Source organism: Dioszegia hungarica (genome assembly GCF_025882075.1).
Source record: "Dioszegia hungarica strain PDD-24b-2 chromosome Unknown MKK02contig_7, whole genome shotgun sequence".
Classification (NCBI taxonomy): domain Eukaryota; kingdom Fungi; phylum Basidiomycota; class Tremellomycetes; order Tremellales; family Bulleribasidiaceae; genus Dioszegia; species Dioszegia hungarica.
This window is the reverse complement of record NW_026515769.1, coordinates 90,706-107,015: the sequence shown is the minus strand read 5'-3', so window position 1 is coordinate 107,015 and position 16,310 is coordinate 90,706. Positions and strand designations below refer to the sequence as shown.

Below are 16,310 nucleotides of genomic sequence, written 5' to 3'. Positions count from 1 at the left end.
AATCCTCTGCTCGCCTACTCCGGCCCGAAAGCCAGACCCAGACCCGCGAAATGTCATACGGTTTCGCCTCCTCTTCCAATAATCCGTACGCCAATGGCAATGGCAATGGCAATGGTCACGCAAACGGGTATAATGGGGATGGGGATATGGACGGCCCCGCCGGTCCTGGCGCTATCGAAGTGCCATTGGGACCGACGAACCAGCCCCGGATGCTGGTGAGGAGTTTGAACCAGCAGGAGGCGGTTTTCCATTTGAGTGGGGTGGAGGGGGGGTTGGCGAATGCGTTGAGGAGGGTTGTTATTGCGGATGTGCCGACTATTGGTTAGTGTTTCTCCTTGGGCGGGGTGGGAGTGGTCTTGGAGAGGGACAGGGGGTAAGATAAGAGATGGGGGGAAGAGGCGAGGAGAGTGGGGGAGGGGGAGGAACGGGATGAGTGTTGAGATCAAGGATGAGGATGAGGGAGCCAGGGCATCAGAAGGAGGTGGAAGGGCAGGTCGGTGGTCCTGGCGCTGGCGCTGAGTCGGCGCAGGGGATTCAACACTTGTCAGATTTTGGATAAGGGGGTGTATTTGGGATAGCGTGGTCCTCTTCCATGAGGCATTAGCTGACACGCCTTAGCGATAGATCAGGTGCTATTCATGCAAAATACCTCGCCTATCCCTGATGAAATGCTGGCGCACCGATTGGGGCTTGTACCGCTTATAAGTCGGAATGCGATCAAGGGGTTGAGGTATACGAGGGTGAGTTTGGCTTCGTTGACTTTGGCCTTGGTACTGGATCGCGAGCACGGAGGATGGGATGCTACTGGCGCTGGAAGGGGCGGCAGCGATGCGGGGGTGGGGTGAGGGCAGACAGGCGGGCAGGCGAAGAGGCGGACAGGTGGAGAGCTGGAGCTGGGAGCGAAAGCAAGGAGCCATGAGGAAAACGTCGTGCTCGCGAGCAACAAGGCTGACCTTCAGGACTGCACATGTGACGAAGGATGTTATTACTGCATGATCCTCCTCCGGCTAAAAGTGTCAAACGTGCAAGGGGAAGGCAACAAGCCTGTCCAAGTGACGACGGCGATGTTGGACGTGATTCCCAGTCCTGGCGGAGTGAGTTTTGAATGTTCTCTTACCTCCTCTGCTTCTGACCATTGCCCTCTCATCCGTCGCCTCAGCAGTCCGACACCTCTGCTTGTGCTTCATAGCTTGATAGCTGAAGAGCGTGACAGGATGTCTCCGTGTGTGGACTTGAGCTCATCCCCAGCCACCCCCTGTAAACCCATACGGCCCCCCACCTGACAATCTCTCGGAAGAGGACGCATACATTGTTGCGAACCGGGATCCGGAGCTCGGACAGCCGATCGGGAAGGGCGATCCGACGATTGCGCCTATATTGCTCGCGAAGCTGGCGAGGGGGCAGGAGATTGAATTGACGTGTAGGGCGTACAAGGTGGGTTCTTGCCTTTGTTTAAGGTACGGGATCATGTGGGGGGTAGTGATTGGGAAGAGAATGGGGGATCTGCAGGTGCAGGAGAAAGAGGATCTGAGAGTTGAGAGTGGAGCGAATGAGGGAAGGAGAGTCTGTCAGGGGGCGAGCTGGGCACTTGTGTCACAAGCAGGAAGGGCTATAAGCTGATACGGCGCAACAGGGAATCGCAAAGTACCACGCTAAATGGTCGCCCGTCTCTGCTGTTGGTTTCGAGTATGACCCATACAACAAGCTGCGGCATACGACCTACTGGTTTGAGAAGAACGGTAAGTCCTTGGCAGCCTTCACTTTTCGCCAGCAGTCTATGTTGTCGCTTGGACTGGACTCGGCTGATCTTTTCAGCGGAAGAAGAATGGCCTATGCCTAAATCCCACGTATTCGAAGAACCCCCCGCCCCCGGTGCGCCATTCGACTATACCGCCGCCCCCACCACCTTCTACTACAATGTCGAAGGCGTCGGGTCCATGCCGGTCCGCCAGGCCATCGAACAGGGGCTCGACATCATTACAGAGCAGCTTGCGGGGGTTATTCTGGCGGTGCAGAAGGAGACGGGTGTGGATGAGGATGAGGAGCCAGAGCCGCAAGGCCAGGGGATGGGACAAGAACAAGGGTTTGTGGAGCCGGACTGGATGATGCAGATGGGAGCACCGGGGATGGGCGGGGGCGGGGTCATGGATGGGTATGGAGGACCACAGCAGGGGCAGGGGCAGGGGTATGGAGCTCAGCCTGGGTGGGGTGGAGGGGGTGGAGGGATGGGCATGAGCCCGTTGAGAAGGTAAAGTACCGTAGGTAGTACCTGAGGATGTTCCTTTGGGTGTGCATTGAGCTTATCCTTTCATATCTGACCTCCTCGTTGTTTACCACCTGACTCAGGGGTCTGACCGATAGCGCCACTGACCCAATTCTGATTTCCCGTAGCTGAGTTTGCGATCACTTGCAGACTAGACCGGAAGATCACGACTTACTCACAAGAATGCCAAAGCCCGCAAGGCCCGAGAAGACCCTAGAGACCCGGCTGAAGGAAGCGATCAATGCGTTTGAAGATGCCGATGCGCGCGGATCGAGCGGGGCGGACAAGTACGAGATTGAGGTGCAGGAGTTGAAGCGGCAGGTCGCCAAGGAGAAGAAGGAGTATAAGCCTCCGCAGCATCCTGCGTGAGTTGGACATGTAACCACAGTTCACACCTTCCTGTCAGAGGAGTGAGCGCCAGCAGGAAGAGCTGATCTGGCAGGCTACAATTCGGCCCACTATCGATGACTGTCGCAAGCATGGCGATCATCTCGCTCGGCCTTAGTATCCTGGACCTACCGAGGGACATGAAGGCGTTCTTTATCCTCTTCAGCCGGATCACTATCGTCGCTGTCGTGTGAGTCTTTTGCTCCCTACTTCCTCCTCGTTCTGCGCGCGCGGTGAAAGTCGGAGATAGAGAATTGGGGCTGATCCGACAGGTGCCTGGTCTCGTATACCGCCGTGATATGGTATGGGTACAACGAGGCCCTCAAAAAGATGCCCGTCCCGGAGAGCGAAGCAGCCATCAAGTTGGCCAAGCTGCTCAAGAGCAAGCCGGACCGGCCGGACGCGTGGGTAAGTGAGAGTCTGCCACTTGTCCAGCTCTATGATCGCTTACCTCCAAGGCTCACACCCGCTCCCATCCCTCGGCATTCCTTACTACGCGCATGGCCCCACCGCGCCTCTTTCCTTTCCCGATGGGCAAGACAAGGCCAGAAGCGAGTGTCAAGGATGAGCTCTGGTGGGAGGGTGGTAACGCGCCGCACGTCGTAAGTATTCAATCGATCCCGCCTCCGATATCCGCTCGTCATCGACTTGGTAGTCCCGGAGCTGACATCCTCAGGGCCACTTCAACAAGCCCAAACTCCCTCAGCCTCCCGGACCGCCCGACGAAGAAATGCTCATCGCGCGCGTCAAGCAGGGGATGGAGATTGATAAACAGCGGGATTTGTGGAAGAGGCGGATAAGGGAGGTACAGTATCTCAGCTGTGTAGTCGTCACGTACTTCAGTGAGTCTATCCCGTCACACCCTCTACAACCGGACCATGCGGTTCGAGCTCAAGACCGGTGGGAAGGGCATACGCTGAAGCTGCGTTCTAGTCAGTAACAGAATCGCCATCCTCGCTCTTTGCTATCTCATCTACTCGACACTCGCGCGGGAACTCGAGAATATGCTGAGGCCGCCAACGAGCATGGACGAGGTGTATCACTTGATTGACTCGATGAGCGCCGCTTCGGCGAGGATGCAGGTATGTCTATATACTCACACTACCACACCTGGATTTAATCTCCACCACCCATACCCCATCCTCATCTGCTGTACTCACCTCTCACACCCCTCGCCTTTGATGTGCGTGGCAACCGCTGACAACGACCAGTCCGCGCCCAAGGGCGACCTCAAGAAGCGCAAACCCGGAGGCGGCATGACCTACATATACGACCCCTCGACAGCGGACCAGAGCGGCCTCGAGCCCAGTGCGAATATCCCAGTCGTCCAAGTCCCGGCGCACGTCTTGATGACTTCGGAGAATAGCTGGTATGCCGGTCCTGGCGATCCCATCAAGAAGGACTAAGGTACCCATCTCACCTCCGCGGCAGACACGGTCGATGCTTGAGAGTCTGTCTTCGATTTAGTCGTTACTGAGTGAGCTGCGAAAGATGTCTATGCAGTATATATGTATCCGCTGAGGCGATTGCGCTGCGTCCCGTGGAATCCGACAGGTGTTCCTCCAGATAGTACTCCTGAACGGTATCTCATGTCAGGCGGCACAAGCTAGTTATGTCCCCCGTCCTCTCATCGCCCACCCTCGACATCCCATGACCCATGCCCGACACCCCACCCGCCTCGTTGGCGACACACTGGACAAGACCGGTCCGTCTCGCCGTCTCCACGCGCGATCTCCTCCAATCTGACCACCCCTGCGTGCCCGCCGGCAACCTACTGCCAGATGTTTGCAAACGGATCATCCTTCTTGATAGCGGCTCCCAGTCCCGCCATACCCCCCATCTGTACTCCCGCCGTCGTCACAGCCGGCTGTACTGTCCCGGACGAACCCCATGGATCCATCCCTCCACCCTGAGAGCTGCCCCATGGGTCCACCGACTGATTCTGCTGTGCCCGACCCGCACCCCCTCCTGATTGGGCCTGGGACTGGACTGGCGCACCGCCCGAGAACCCTCCCCACGCATTCTGATCCTCCGTCCCTGCTCCTCCAGCACCGCCCCAAAGATTGGACGATGTCGCCTGCGCGTGCTGCTGGGGAGTCTGAGGCGGGGCAGAGCTCGTGATTCCTCCTCCCCAGGAAGCGAACTGATTTTGACCCTGCGAGACCGCGGGCGGAGGGGAGAAGAATGAGCCTGAACCCCCGCCAGAGGTAGGAGCGGCAGAAGAGGATGAGGACGAGTAGAGCGAAAGGATATCGGCCTTGGCCGTTTGGGGTCTGGAGGATTGAGGAGTAGGCGCCCGGAAGTCTAGGTCGAACAGGTTACTGGGTGTCTGAGTGGGGGCGGTAGTGGGGGTAGGGGTGGGCCCTGGAGCAGCGGCGCCGGTAGTAGCTTGGGCGGAGGGACGGGCTGTAGACCGGGTTGGTGCGGCGGTAGGAGCCGGGGCGGAGAAGGAGTCGTCCCCGCCAAAAAGATCCAGCATGGGTGCGGGAGTCGGCGCAGGAGCAGCGGCAGCTGGGGAGGCACGTGCTGCTGTTGTCCGGGACAGGAGAGGGTGGGCTTTCGATAGCGAGGCGGGAGCGGGAGGTGGAGCGGATGTGATCGGTGTCGGAGTGGGTTGAAAGGCGGATGTCTGATATGTCAGTTGAGGTCGCTTCCAGCCTACGAATCCCTACAGTAGGACCGTGAACTCACGCCTCCGCCCTCTTCTAGGACTCTTGGATCGGAAGGCGGCGGACCTTCCATCGCCCATCGCTTGGACTCGTACTTGGACCGAATGAATGATTCGATCTTGCTGATACGGATCAGCTTCTGTGCTACTTTGCGGGTTTACACGCTTACTGGTCTGGGGGGACGTGTCCCGCTTTCAGATGTCGCTCCCAGTATAGGTTGGCGCGTTTGTTACCCCATTTTTGTATTGTCTAGACTGGGTCAGCTCTGGCATCACATCGATGGCTCATGGTAGACAGGATAGCTCACCTCCATCTGCTCTGGAGTCCAGATGTCGAGATCTATGCTTTTGACTAGAGGGTGAGCAGTCTCTTCCTGCTGCTTCTTGGAGGCACGAGCGGGAGATAGAGAAGCACGAGAGAATAACCAGGCGCGCCCCGCCAACAAGAAGGGTGCGAAGACGGTCCCGGCCCTGTCTGGCCGTATCTGGACCCACACGCGAAAGAGCAGACCTACCCTTGCTGATGTGCGTGCCCATAGAGCGATGTATCCCGGAACAGCGGATGCAGACATACACTCCCCTGATCACATCAGCTTCGGCAGGCCCAACAAGAGCGGGTGGCAAGCTGACAAGTTCCATGAAGCCCATCGAGCGTCTGCTCCGTCAGCTTCGTGCTCCCTTTTCCTGTTCAAGACGATCAAAAGCTGACCATTCTTCCTGCAGTCTGCGCAAGACTTGTTGTCTGGCTGTTTGACGAGCTCGCGCAGCGTCCGGGCGTTCCGGTCTGTTGTTGCTTTGTCTGAAGTGTCAGCTAAGCTAGCGACGGTCGATGGCCGCTTCTGGAAGCTCACCCTGTCTTGACATGTCTGCTGGTGTTGCCTGCTTTACTATCTATAGGTGATGTAGGGAGTCATGATGATCGTCCGCGTCAGAGCGAGCGTTGGCAGCAGGCTAGGGGGAGGAATGCTGGAGCGCCACACCCGGGATCAAATTCGCCTCGTCACGCACGGACCAGCGGGGAGCCCCTTGATCTCCGCCGACATGACGTAATAGCCTGCCCGGGCCAAACAAGCTTCTCCACGCGTATGCTTTTGCTTTTGCCTCTCATCCTCTCATATCATCAGCCACCATGGCACCTACACCCAAGGTCCCGCCGCAGACAGCTCCGGCAACACGAGCAACTCGCTCGAGAGCAGCTACGAGAGAGACAATCTCCACGCCTGTCGGATCAGGCAAGCCAGGGGGATTACTCGCGAGGGGTAAAGAAGGGTTGAGGAAGGTGTCGGATAAGATCAAGGAGAAGGAGAAGGTGGAGGTCAAGAAGAGGAATACGGTGGTACCATCAGACTTGGATTCAACAGAATCACTAAAGGTCAGCTGCAGCTTGTAGATCAGTCGAGGCCAAGCTGACGATCAGGCGTTCCTCCGTATCCGCCCTCCTCCGGAGGTAGCCAACGAAATCCGACAACGGCCGTATCTGGAGCTTCAGAATGATCGAGAGGTGCTCATGCGGGCTCCCATGGTACGTCTCTCTCATCGATGATTGCCTTTCCTCGCTGACGATCAGGATCCGACCCGCCCAACTATCCCCAAAGCCCCACTCATCTTCTCTTTCGACCGCGTCTTTCCCCCTTCATCCCCCCAATCGACCTTCTTCAGCCAAACGACCCTTCCCCTCGTTGACAAACTTCTACATGGAGAGAACGGCCTGCTATTCGCATATGGAGTAACCAACTCTGGGAAGTCATACACCATCTCAGGGGGTCAAGGAGCCGGGGTGGAGGAGAAGGGGGTATTGCCGAGGGCGGTGGACGTCGTGTTCAATTCGATTGAGGGTATGGAAAGCAAGGCCAACGTACGTTCAGCTATCACGTATATGACGCGCCGATATGCATCACAGCTGAACCCCTAGATCCGATGTATCGGTACGGGCGACATCGAATTCGCGAAAGACGTAGACCCGCCTATCTCTCCCGTCTATACCTCCCAATCAACCTCGGAGCAAATCAAGGTGGACAGGAACTATTCTTACGCCGTATTCATCTCCTACGCTGAGGTATACAATGACAAGGTCAGCTATAATGAATGCTCCTCGATTTCCCAGGGGCGTCAAAGCTGACCCCCCTAGATCTTTGACCTCCTCGACTCCGCCCTTCCCCCAACACTCACGCAGTCCCGCCGACCCTCGACGACCGGTCGTTCGTCGTCTCAAGCCCAGAGCTCTATGAACCTCGCAGCGATAGCGAATGGCGGCGGCGGCATCCTCAAACGGCGGGTACTTCAGCTCAAACCTGATCCTGAGGGGAATGGGAAGTGTATTTCGGGGCTCAACGAGATCCGGGTCAGAACTCGTGGTGTAAGTCTCTTCCCTCTTCTGCGCTCGCCTTCTAAGACTGAGCTGACATGGCAGGAAGCAATGTCCATCTTCCAATCAGGCGAACAAGCCCGTCAAGTATTCTCGACCCTCTCCAACCGAGAGTCTTCTCGGTCACACGGTATTTTCACCCTCAAGGTTGTACGAATACACAATGGCGCGCCGAACGATCCCGACTCGGCCCAGGTGTCCAGATTGGCGATTGTCGATCTGGCGGGGAGTGAGCGGAACAAGAATACAGGGACGACTGGAGAGAGGCTGAAGGAGGCTGGGAATATCAACAAGAGCTTGATGGTGAGTCGTCATGTGTGAACTACTCAGCTGGGAGACTGCGATTCCAAATGGAATGGGCTGACTTCATAGGTGTTGGGGCAATGCCTGGAGACTCTGAGAGCGAACCAGCAGAAAACGGCACAGGGGGCGAAAAAGCTCGCTATGGTGCCGTTTAGGCATAGCAAGTTGACGGAGATATTCCAGAATTTCTTTGTGGGGGATGGTAGAGCTGTGAGTCCCGTCCCCTACTTCACCTCTCTCCGCGTAAAGCGACCTAATAGCTGATACAACGCAGGTAATGATCGTCAATGTCAACCCCTACGATACAGGCTTTGACGAAAACTCGCACGTCATGCGATTCTCGGCCGTCGCGAGGGAAGTCCAAACGACTGCCTCCAACAAAGTCAGCGTCTCGTTCCCCGGCTTCGGGCTCAAGCGGCAAATTTCGAGTCAGCTCTCGGCGTTCAAGATGGCGGTCAGCGGCGGGAGCAGTGGGGGAATGCAGAGGGGGAAAGTCAGGGTGTCTGTGCCGGTCTTGGCTTCGGCTTCGGCTGGAGCTGGGGCTGGTGCTCCGGGATCGACTCTGGGCTCGTGCTTCGGATCTGGGGCGGGGCTTGGAGCTCGTAGTGCGGGAGGGGTGGGAAGTACGCTTGGAGCCGGACCGAGCGGGCATCATGAGAGCGGAGTAGGCGGGGGGAGGGAGAGCGAGAGTTTCGTCATGGTTGAAGAGGAGTTGGAGGTTGTGGAGGAGCCAGACTCGGATACGGAGGAGGAGGATGATGAGACGGACGTGTTGGTGGATAGTCTGTTTGAGCAATTGAGGGAGATGAAGACTAGGGTGAGTACGGGCTGTGCTTCCCTTTTGGTTTCAGCGGACGTGATGAAGGACGGATCTGACCGATATAGCTGTATGAAGCAGAGATGCGCAATGCCACGATGGAAGCGGAGATTCGGGATGAGATGACCAATACCCATCTGGCGAGTATAGCCACTTTGCAGGCGGATCATCGAGAGCAGATGCGGAGAGTTGTGAGTAGATGCCTCCAACCGCGTCGGAGCCTCTCCTCCCTGATGTTGTCTGGTTCTCAGGCTGATATGCTAGCACGAGGAGAACGAGATCCGAGCCGACAAGAAGATCGATATCGCTATCGGAATGACACCCGGCCGCCCATCCCGTCTCTATACCAGCAACGATACGCCTTCATCCGACGGAACCGGCGGTGGAGACACCTCGATGTCCATGTCGATGGGCGATGAGAGCTTTGCCTCTGCTCTTGACATTGTTTCCCCAGCTCCAGCGGGAAACCTGCCTGTCAATGCTGCCAAGCGGGCACGAGTATCGGATCCGTTCGTCGTCCGGTCCGCCACTACTCATGGCGCGGCCTCCGCGTTCGCTTCCGCTTCCGCTGCCGGCTTTCCAGGTCATCATGGCGCACCGGTGCCTGGGTTCAAGCTTACGAGGAGCTCGGATCAGATGGGATCGAGAGAGATGGAGATGGTGGAGGTCGATGATGAGTTGGCGTTGAGCGATGATGGCACGGAGACGGAGTTGGATGTGTCGCAAGATCTGGGCAGGGAGATAGCGGATGAGGTAAGCTGTCTCCATTCGCAGCTTGGCGAGTGGGGAGCAGAGCTTATACCCCAGAAATCACCCGTCCAGACCGCTCTCCCCGGTCGACCTGCTACCTCGGCGCTTATCGATCCTCTTCCCAAATCTTCGACATCCCGCTCCAAGCGCGCGTCGACTGTGGAGAGCGAGGACATTCTCGGTCGGTCCTTCGATACCTCGCACATCTCCGCCGTCTCTGCCGATGCCCAATCGGACTCTGATCTTTCGGAAGCCGACCCGTCGGAGGAGGAGGAAGAAGAGGAAGAGATTGAGACGATAGAGGGTGAGGAGGATATCGATACCGGCGACCAAGCGGACCAAGACTCCTCCTTTGCGTCAAGTATCGACATACACGCCGACGGGGACAGCACGGCGTCCAGCTTTGAAGTCCCGTCTTCCGACGACGACGAGGAGGATGAAGAGGAGGATATTAAGCCTGTCAGGCGGGCGAGTCGAGCGAGGAGAACGACGGGGAGTCCGAGGAAGAGGAGTCCGGCCAAGAAGGTCGCCGCCGCCGCCGCCGCCGCGCCTTCCACTCCAGCAGGGAAGAAGGGCCCAGCGGTTGGCAAGAAGGCGAGTCCCGCTGCGAAGGGAACTGGAAGGGGAAAGAAGAGTCTAGCAAAGGAGGAGGTGGAGCTCGCTACGCCAGGTAGCGTTCTGAGCGAGCGGGCAGGGCAGAACGGGGATGAGGATGGGGAAGATCAGGAGAGTGAGGACGATGTGATGGTCACTAAGCCGAAGAAGAAGAGGTCGGTCCAGTCGTATCCTCAGGGGCTGTGAAGGCGGCATGTGCTGATGTTATAGGACACTGGGGAAGAAGGTGTTTATGGAGGACGATATGATCAATTCGCCCACTGTCGGTGCGGAGGTCCGGCGGATGATGAAGTAGAGAGCTGGATCAGCAGGCTTGTGTATAGGTGGAATCCCGGGATATCTGTGTTGTGCATTATGGACTCTGGATCTATGTACTCGCTCTGAATAGGCAGTCTTCGCAGCAGCCTTACTGCTCTACCTGCTGGTGCATATACTCCATGGGCAGGGAAAGGTCACAGGCATGCCTTGGCACCAGAAGCTGTGGGGCCCCACACAGAGCACCGCTCCAGGCCTACTGCAGCGCAAGTTTCTATCGCGCAGCGTATAGTCAGTCCATGTACTTGCCTTTGATTGCAGCTATAGCTATATCAAAGAGCTGTCAGTGAGCCTCAGGTAGCACCGAGAAGACCTGATCATCATGGCGGAGACGAAAGCTGCTCCGGCGCCGGCAGCATCGAAGCAGAGGAGCAAGAACGACGTCTCTGGCAAGGTATGCGTATTTCCTTTGCTCAGGCCTCAGGCGCTCAAGGGGAGGCTCCTTGACACACGTTCACTGCAAGTCTGGAGCTGTAACTGATGCTGGATCGGACGTACCTCTCTATTCGTGAGCTGAGCGCTGACTCGCAGGCTGCAAGTCCAGTCGCTCTCCGAAGCAACATCAATACCATCTTGTACCTCCTCGGCTCGCTCGGTCTCGGTCTCGCCATCCTGGGGTACCGATACTATCCTTCTTCGGTGAGACCTCTTACCCGAAAGTCGCTCCTCCTCAAGATGCTAATGACCAGACCTCGAAATCCGCTTTATCTATAGATCGTACAGCCTCTCTCCCGGATTATAACCCCAAACTCACCAAATTCGGCGCCTTTGAACCGCCAGCGACGTTCCACCCCCCTCTGTTCGCCGACGCAGACCGCCGAGATGCCATCCTCGAAGCTACGAAACACTCTTGGGAGGCCTACTCGAAGTACGCATGGGGATCGGACGAGTTTCACCCGATCTCCAAGACGGGAAGCAATCTCACCAAGGCGGGTGGGGTGGGATACCAGATTGTGGATGCGCTGGATACGTTGCTTGTTATGGGCATGGAGGGGGAGTATCACAGGGCCGCTGAATGGGTGAGGAGGGAGCTGGAATGGGAGAAGGATGCGGAATTTAGTACCTTTGAGGTGAGTCTGGGGTGCGGATATCATGTCAGTCGCAGCGGGATTTGATACATCGTCAAGAGCATGATGGAGGATTGAGGAACAGAAGAATATAGGTTCAGAGAGGGCAGAAAGGGAGGTGAGGCGAAGAGAGGCTTCGATACCAGTACAGGGAGGAGAGCGGAAAGGAAAAGAGGATAATCAATGAAGAGATGGAGAGCAGACGGCGGGGTCCACCAGCCAGTAGTTGTGCTATAGGAGTGGCGTTGGGACGGGTGCTGTGATACTCAGAAACATGAGCGACAGCTGATCGTCCCAGACCACCATCCGTCTCCTCGGCGGTCTTCTATCGGCTCACCACCTCACCTCCATCCACTCCAATCCCTCGATCGCAGCCGATAGCGCCATGTACCTCGACAAGGCCGTCGACCTCGCCGACCGCCTACTCGCGGCTTTCGATACACCTTCTGGGATTCCGTACTCGAGCGTCAACCTTGCTCAGCGAAAAGGGATCCCGGATGCCGGGAATCAAGGGATGATGTCGACAGCGGAAGCAAGCAGCGTGCAGCTCGAGATGAAATACCTGAGTCACCTGATGGGAGACTATGTGTACTGGCGTGCAGCTGAGAAGGTGGGTCCAGACCAGTACATCCGCAGGAAGAGGAACGAAAGCTGACGACTCAGGTAATGAAGATCATTCAGTCCCAAGCAGCTCTTGACGGCATCGTACCAATCTTCATCAGGTGAGGTTCCGGGACGCTGAGATGAGATAAACTCCGCGGCAAACCATACAGCTGACCGCCTCAGCCCGCAGAATGGTCAATTCGTCGCTTCTGAGATCCGCCTGGGATCACGCGGTGACTCATACTACGAGTACCTCCTCAAGCAATGGCTCCAGACCAACAGGCAAGAGACTGTCTACAAGGACGTAAGTTCCGTCACTGGCTTTGGCTTGAGGGCGGAGTTGTTCTAGACAGTAGCTGATCAGGCGTAGATGTACGAGTCGGCCATGAGGGGTATCAAGACGCATCTGGTCGGACGGACAAGTCGGTCCGGGTTCATATTTACGCAAGAGCTCGTTCCTGCCAGACATCCAGAGACCAACGACAAGTGAGTGGTCGAGCCTCTACAATATCAGATCCGCCTTGTGCGCCATCGCTCAACCGGTCCGAGACACTTCTCCCCGCGCGTAGATGTACCCTCATTTCCATACATCAGAATCAAGCAGCAAGCGAAAGAAGATTAAGCTGATTTCGCAGTACGTGGCAAATCTCGCCCAAGCAAGACCATCTCGTCTGCTTCCTCGGCGGCTCGCTCATCCTCGGCGTGACCGAGGGTCAAACGGCCGAGTCCGGCGGAAGAACGTTCGAGAAGGCCGAGAGGGAGGATATGGCACTCGGCGGGGCGATCATCGATACCTGCTTGGAAACTTACAACACCCCAACGTAAGTCATCTTTTCTAAGTCTGACGGAGACCCGCGAGACCCACGCTTACACGATCAGAGGTCTCGGGCCGGAGATTGCGATGTTCAGGCTGTATACCGAGCCTCAGGCGGATGAGGAGGATTGGTACATCAAGCCTAGCAAGTAAGCGTACCACCCTATCCAGATATCCTTAATTCATCTTCGCTGATCATCAGCGGCGGTGTGCTCATCGACGGCCGCAATATCCTTCGACCCGAAACCGTCGAATCCCTCTTCCTCGCCTATCGCGCCACCGGAGACGACAAGTACCGTGACGCCGGATGGAAGATCTTTGAGGCATTCCAGGAGCACTGTCGGATACCGTCTGGAGGCTACGTGGGGATTGAGGATGTACGGGACGTACCGCCGAGGTTGTTGGATGGGATGGAGACATTCTGGATCGGCGAAACGCTCAGTCAGTACTGCTTCTGCTTTCCCGGGGAGGATTGCCGACGCTGACATCTATAGAATACCTTTACCTCCTGTTTGATGATTCTACCAACATCCCCCTCGACAAGTACATCTTCAATACCGAGGCGCACATCCTGCCGATCTTCCAGCCGACGCATCTCACGAACTTCGCCACGAGCTGATGGGACCTGTAGCTTACCTTCCGGTTATGCGCATGAATATGCTATCTTGGCTCCAAAGATTCGAAGTCTCCTCTGCTCCACATCGGACCATGTCATGAAGTGCTGTGCTTTGGCTGTGAGATCAGAGACCCCCAAGTCTCGGCGATGTCTGGAGGTATCTCGAATGACTGAGCCTCCAACAAGCCCGGTCTAGTTACCCATGTCCACATTTTCTCCGCTCCACAGGTTTCTACTACTCTACTACAACACAACTCCACGACGATAAAAACAAGCTTTGCAGATCCTGTAGACTCTTTGCGACGGATGTATGTATGTTATATGCGATTGCGCTAGCCTGTCCTTGGACCTTGCGCTGACATGCACCCACAACTGACATGGCGGGATGTTTCAGGATGTTTCAGATCGTTTCAGATGCCGGACTCTTTTTGGGATGACGTAACCGCCGATCGACTTTGTGGTCATGCAATCAGCAAATGCACATCCATGGCGCGCAGACTGCATTTCAATCCTTTGTCTTATCTTCTCTGTTGTCCCAGGGCCTCAATCCCGGTATGAGGAGCGACGCTTTCGCGAGTGAGTGTGCTGTCATCCACAATGATGGGAAGATAAGCTGATGTCTTTTTCCAGTTGGCGATCTTCCGGTCGGAGCTGCTGCATCCGCTCGTCCGATCTTCGATAGTCAAGAGCTCGAGTCTACCCCGATCGGTACTATCATCGCACCTCTGGGCGATTATGTTCTGGTATGGGACGAAGTGAGTAGTCATCCATCCCTTATGTGGCCCAGAGGAACGGGAGCTTTCACAGTTTCGGGGCTTGGCAGCACGATCTAGGAGACACCATGAGCGATTCCCATTGGATCGGCTACGATCTTCCTCTCCACCGTCATGACTGGGGTAGAAGGGGAACCAATGACTTTATTGATCGCCATACGGAGCTTCGCTGAATAGCAGGACTGCTTGCCGCCGTCAAAGCTGGAGCCGTGAGTACACGACAGAAGTCGAATCCATTGAGAGAAAGCTGACATGTGTAGTTGGCGACATATGGCCGATCCCCTTGCTGACGATGTTGTCCGCACACTTGGCCTCAAAGCAGGACAAGATGGACTTCAGCGGATCCTAGAGCACCTAAAGCTTCCGGAGTCGGAGCAGTCGGAAAGCATCAAAGAGTTCTGGGCGCAGGTGAGCTGCTGGCTTTAGGCGATCGTAGTCGTAGCTGGTGGCTGATAAACTCAGATAGCTCGCGACCCCCCTCCAGGAGTGTCCGCAGTTCCTTCCCACGACAAAACATACACTCCTCGCTCCACCCTCGCCACACCCAACTATACACCTCCGCCAACTCTCGCAGAAGGTCAAGCGATCTTCTGGCGATACTCGGTCCAGATCTTCTCGGCGTTACTGCATTTCAGTCTGGCGGGCGGGTTCTCGGCCAACAGGGTCATGAATGTCCTGCGGGAGACGAGCTACTTGACTGGCGAGTCGAGAGATCGGACGTATAAGCGATTATTGGAGACCACGCAGGCGATTATGGACTACATGGTGAGTAGCTAACTCTGGCACAAATACAGCAAGGACCGCGTCGTAGCTGATCTATCAGAACGACATGACGCCTGTGACGGGGACGGGCTGGATGTCGGCCATTCGGGTCAGGCTGCTACACGCCTCGGTCCGAGTCAGGATTGCGGCGGGGATGGGGATGAAGAAGGTGTATGATGATAAGGTAGACGGGATCCCGATCAACCAGGAGTGAGCTAGGTGTCCACTTCAGTTGATGAAACTGTATCGCTCATACTGCAGGGATATGCTTGCTACTCTTGGCTCTTTCGCTATCGCTCCGCTCTGGTCACTGCGGCGCATGGGGTTCAAGCTTTCGTCTGAGGAAGAGGCAGCTTACGTAGCCACCTGGAGACATATCGGGTGAGCTTACTGCCTCATCAGGTCGCCCGACATGGCTGACAAGCAGGTACTACCTCGGCATCCCATCTGACAAGCTCGCACAGCACTACTCTACCGTCCAACGCGCCGAAAAGCTCTTTGTCAGCAATACCATGCACCTCTTTAACCTCGACTACATCACCGACGACTACCGCTCCACTCACACCTACCGCCTCCTCGCGTCCGTCTCGAACCGCCCGCCCCGGTACAATAAGGTCGAGTCCTCCCTTGCCATGTCCCGCTTCCTCCTAGGCGATGGGCTCGCCGACCGGCTTGCACTCCCGCCCACGCCTAGGTTGTCCGCCATCAAGATGCACGCCGGCTTTTGGGCCGAGCGAGGGATGAAGGCGTTCGGCCGTGCGTATAGGGTCGGATGGGAGGTGAAGCGAATCGAAATGACGCGGATGCTGGTATTGATGATTGTGTGCTGGCAGCTTGGGGACAGGCGGACCAAGTTTACCATCAAGGAGTTTGCGGAGGAGCTGGACAAGCTGGATATACCCCGGGAGAAGGGGGAGGTGAAGGAACAGAAGGAGGTCAACCCGGATGATGATGAGTTGGATCCGGAAGTGAGGATGGGGCCGGAGGCGGGCAAGGCGATCGTAAAGAGGTGGAAGTGGCTCTTGATTGAGATGGGGGCGGTAGTTGGCGGGGTAGGCTTAGGGCTGGCGGGTGTAGGGTATTTTGCGGTCAGGCGGTATCTTCTGTAGCCCTATAGACTTTTGTTGTTGCTATTTGCATGTTGATCAACCCTGACAATACTGCACCAAACATACTTGCCTCCCACTTCTTC

The 16,310-nt window shown here is 56.5% G+C and overlaps 6 protein-coding genes across 6 annotated transcripts; 5 read left to right on the top strand and 1 right to left on the bottom strand.

The window, feature by feature from the left end:
- Positions 1-50: 50 nt before the first annotated feature.
- On the top strand, positions 51-2,252 carry MKK02DRAFT_43149 (DNA-directed RNA polymerase; the record flags this gene model as incomplete). Its single annotated transcript, XM_053092293.1, has 6 exons — positions 51-321; positions 619-740; positions 960-1,094; positions 1,249-1,434; positions 1,634-1,739; positions 1,816-2,252. 6 exons carry the CDS (start codon positions 51-53, stop codon positions 2,250-2,252), a joined length of 1,257 nt encoding a protein of 418 aa, XP_052947006.1.
- Positions 2,253-2,446: 194 nt separating this feature from the next.
- On the top strand, positions 2,447-4,056 carry MKK02DRAFT_43148 (uncharacterized protein; the record flags this gene model as incomplete). The annotated part of the gene is made up of 7 exons (XM_053092292.1): positions 2,447-2,628; positions 2,706-2,840; positions 2,923-3,058; positions 3,109-3,252; positions 3,327-3,492; positions 3,584-3,732; positions 3,862-4,056. 7 exons carry the CDS (start codon positions 2,447-2,449, stop codon positions 4,054-4,056), a joined length of 1,107 nt encoding a protein of 368 aa, XP_052947005.1.
- Positions 4,057-4,421: 365 nt separating this feature from the next.
- Positions 4,422-6,182, bottom strand: MKK02DRAFT_43147 (uncharacterized protein; the record flags this gene model as incomplete). The annotated part of the gene is made up of 8 exons (XM_053092291.1): positions 4,422-5,279; positions 5,342-5,441; positions 5,489-5,568; positions 5,627-5,670; positions 5,834-5,898; positions 5,949-5,973; positions 6,028-6,117; positions 6,170-6,182. 8 exons carry the CDS (start codon positions 6,180-6,182, stop codon positions 4,422-4,424), a joined length of 1,275 nt encoding a protein of 424 aa, XP_052947004.1.
- Positions 6,183-6,447: 265 nt separating this feature from the next.
- MKK02DRAFT_24176 (P-loop containing nucleoside triphosphate hydrolase protein) lies at positions 6,448-10,463 on the top strand (the record flags this gene model as incomplete). The annotated part of the gene is made up of 13 exons (XM_053086854.1): positions 6,448-6,690; positions 6,736-6,840; positions 6,886-7,173; positions 7,231-7,389; positions 7,447-7,674; positions 7,729-7,986; positions 8,056-8,196; positions 8,261-8,531; positions 8,622-8,803; positions 8,872-8,991; positions 9,068-9,319; positions 9,626-10,323; positions 10,379-10,463. The coding sequence occupies 13 exons, from the start codon at positions 6,448-6,450 to the stop codon at positions 10,461-10,463; spliced, it is 3,030 nt and encodes a 1,009-aa protein (XP_052947003.1).
- A 342-nt stretch (positions 10,464-10,805) lies between these two features.
- On the top strand, positions 10,806-13,586 carry MKK02DRAFT_43145 (glycoside hydrolase; the record flags this gene model as incomplete). The annotated part of the gene is made up of 11 exons (XM_053092290.1): positions 10,806-10,877; positions 11,015-11,122; positions 11,173-11,553; positions 11,849-12,160; positions 12,214-12,272; positions 12,337-12,457; positions 12,524-12,639; positions 12,789-12,974; positions 13,033-13,116; positions 13,170-13,408; positions 13,462-13,586. 11 exons carry the CDS (start codon positions 10,806-10,808, stop codon positions 13,584-13,586), a joined length of 1,803 nt encoding a protein of 600 aa, XP_052947002.1.
- A 551-nt stretch (positions 13,587-14,137) lies between these two features.
- MKK02DRAFT_43144 (uncharacterized protein) lies at positions 14,138-16,227 on the top strand (the record flags this gene model as incomplete). Its single annotated transcript, XM_053092289.1, has 8 exons — positions 14,138-14,159; positions 14,214-14,338; positions 14,537-14,565; positions 14,617-14,764; positions 14,819-15,121; positions 15,180-15,328; positions 15,380-15,499; positions 15,546-16,227. The coding sequence occupies 8 exons, from the start codon at positions 14,138-14,140 to the stop codon at positions 16,225-16,227; spliced, it is 1,578 nt and encodes a 525-aa protein (XP_052947001.1).
- Between the last annotated feature and the right edge of the window lie 83 nt (positions 16,228-16,310).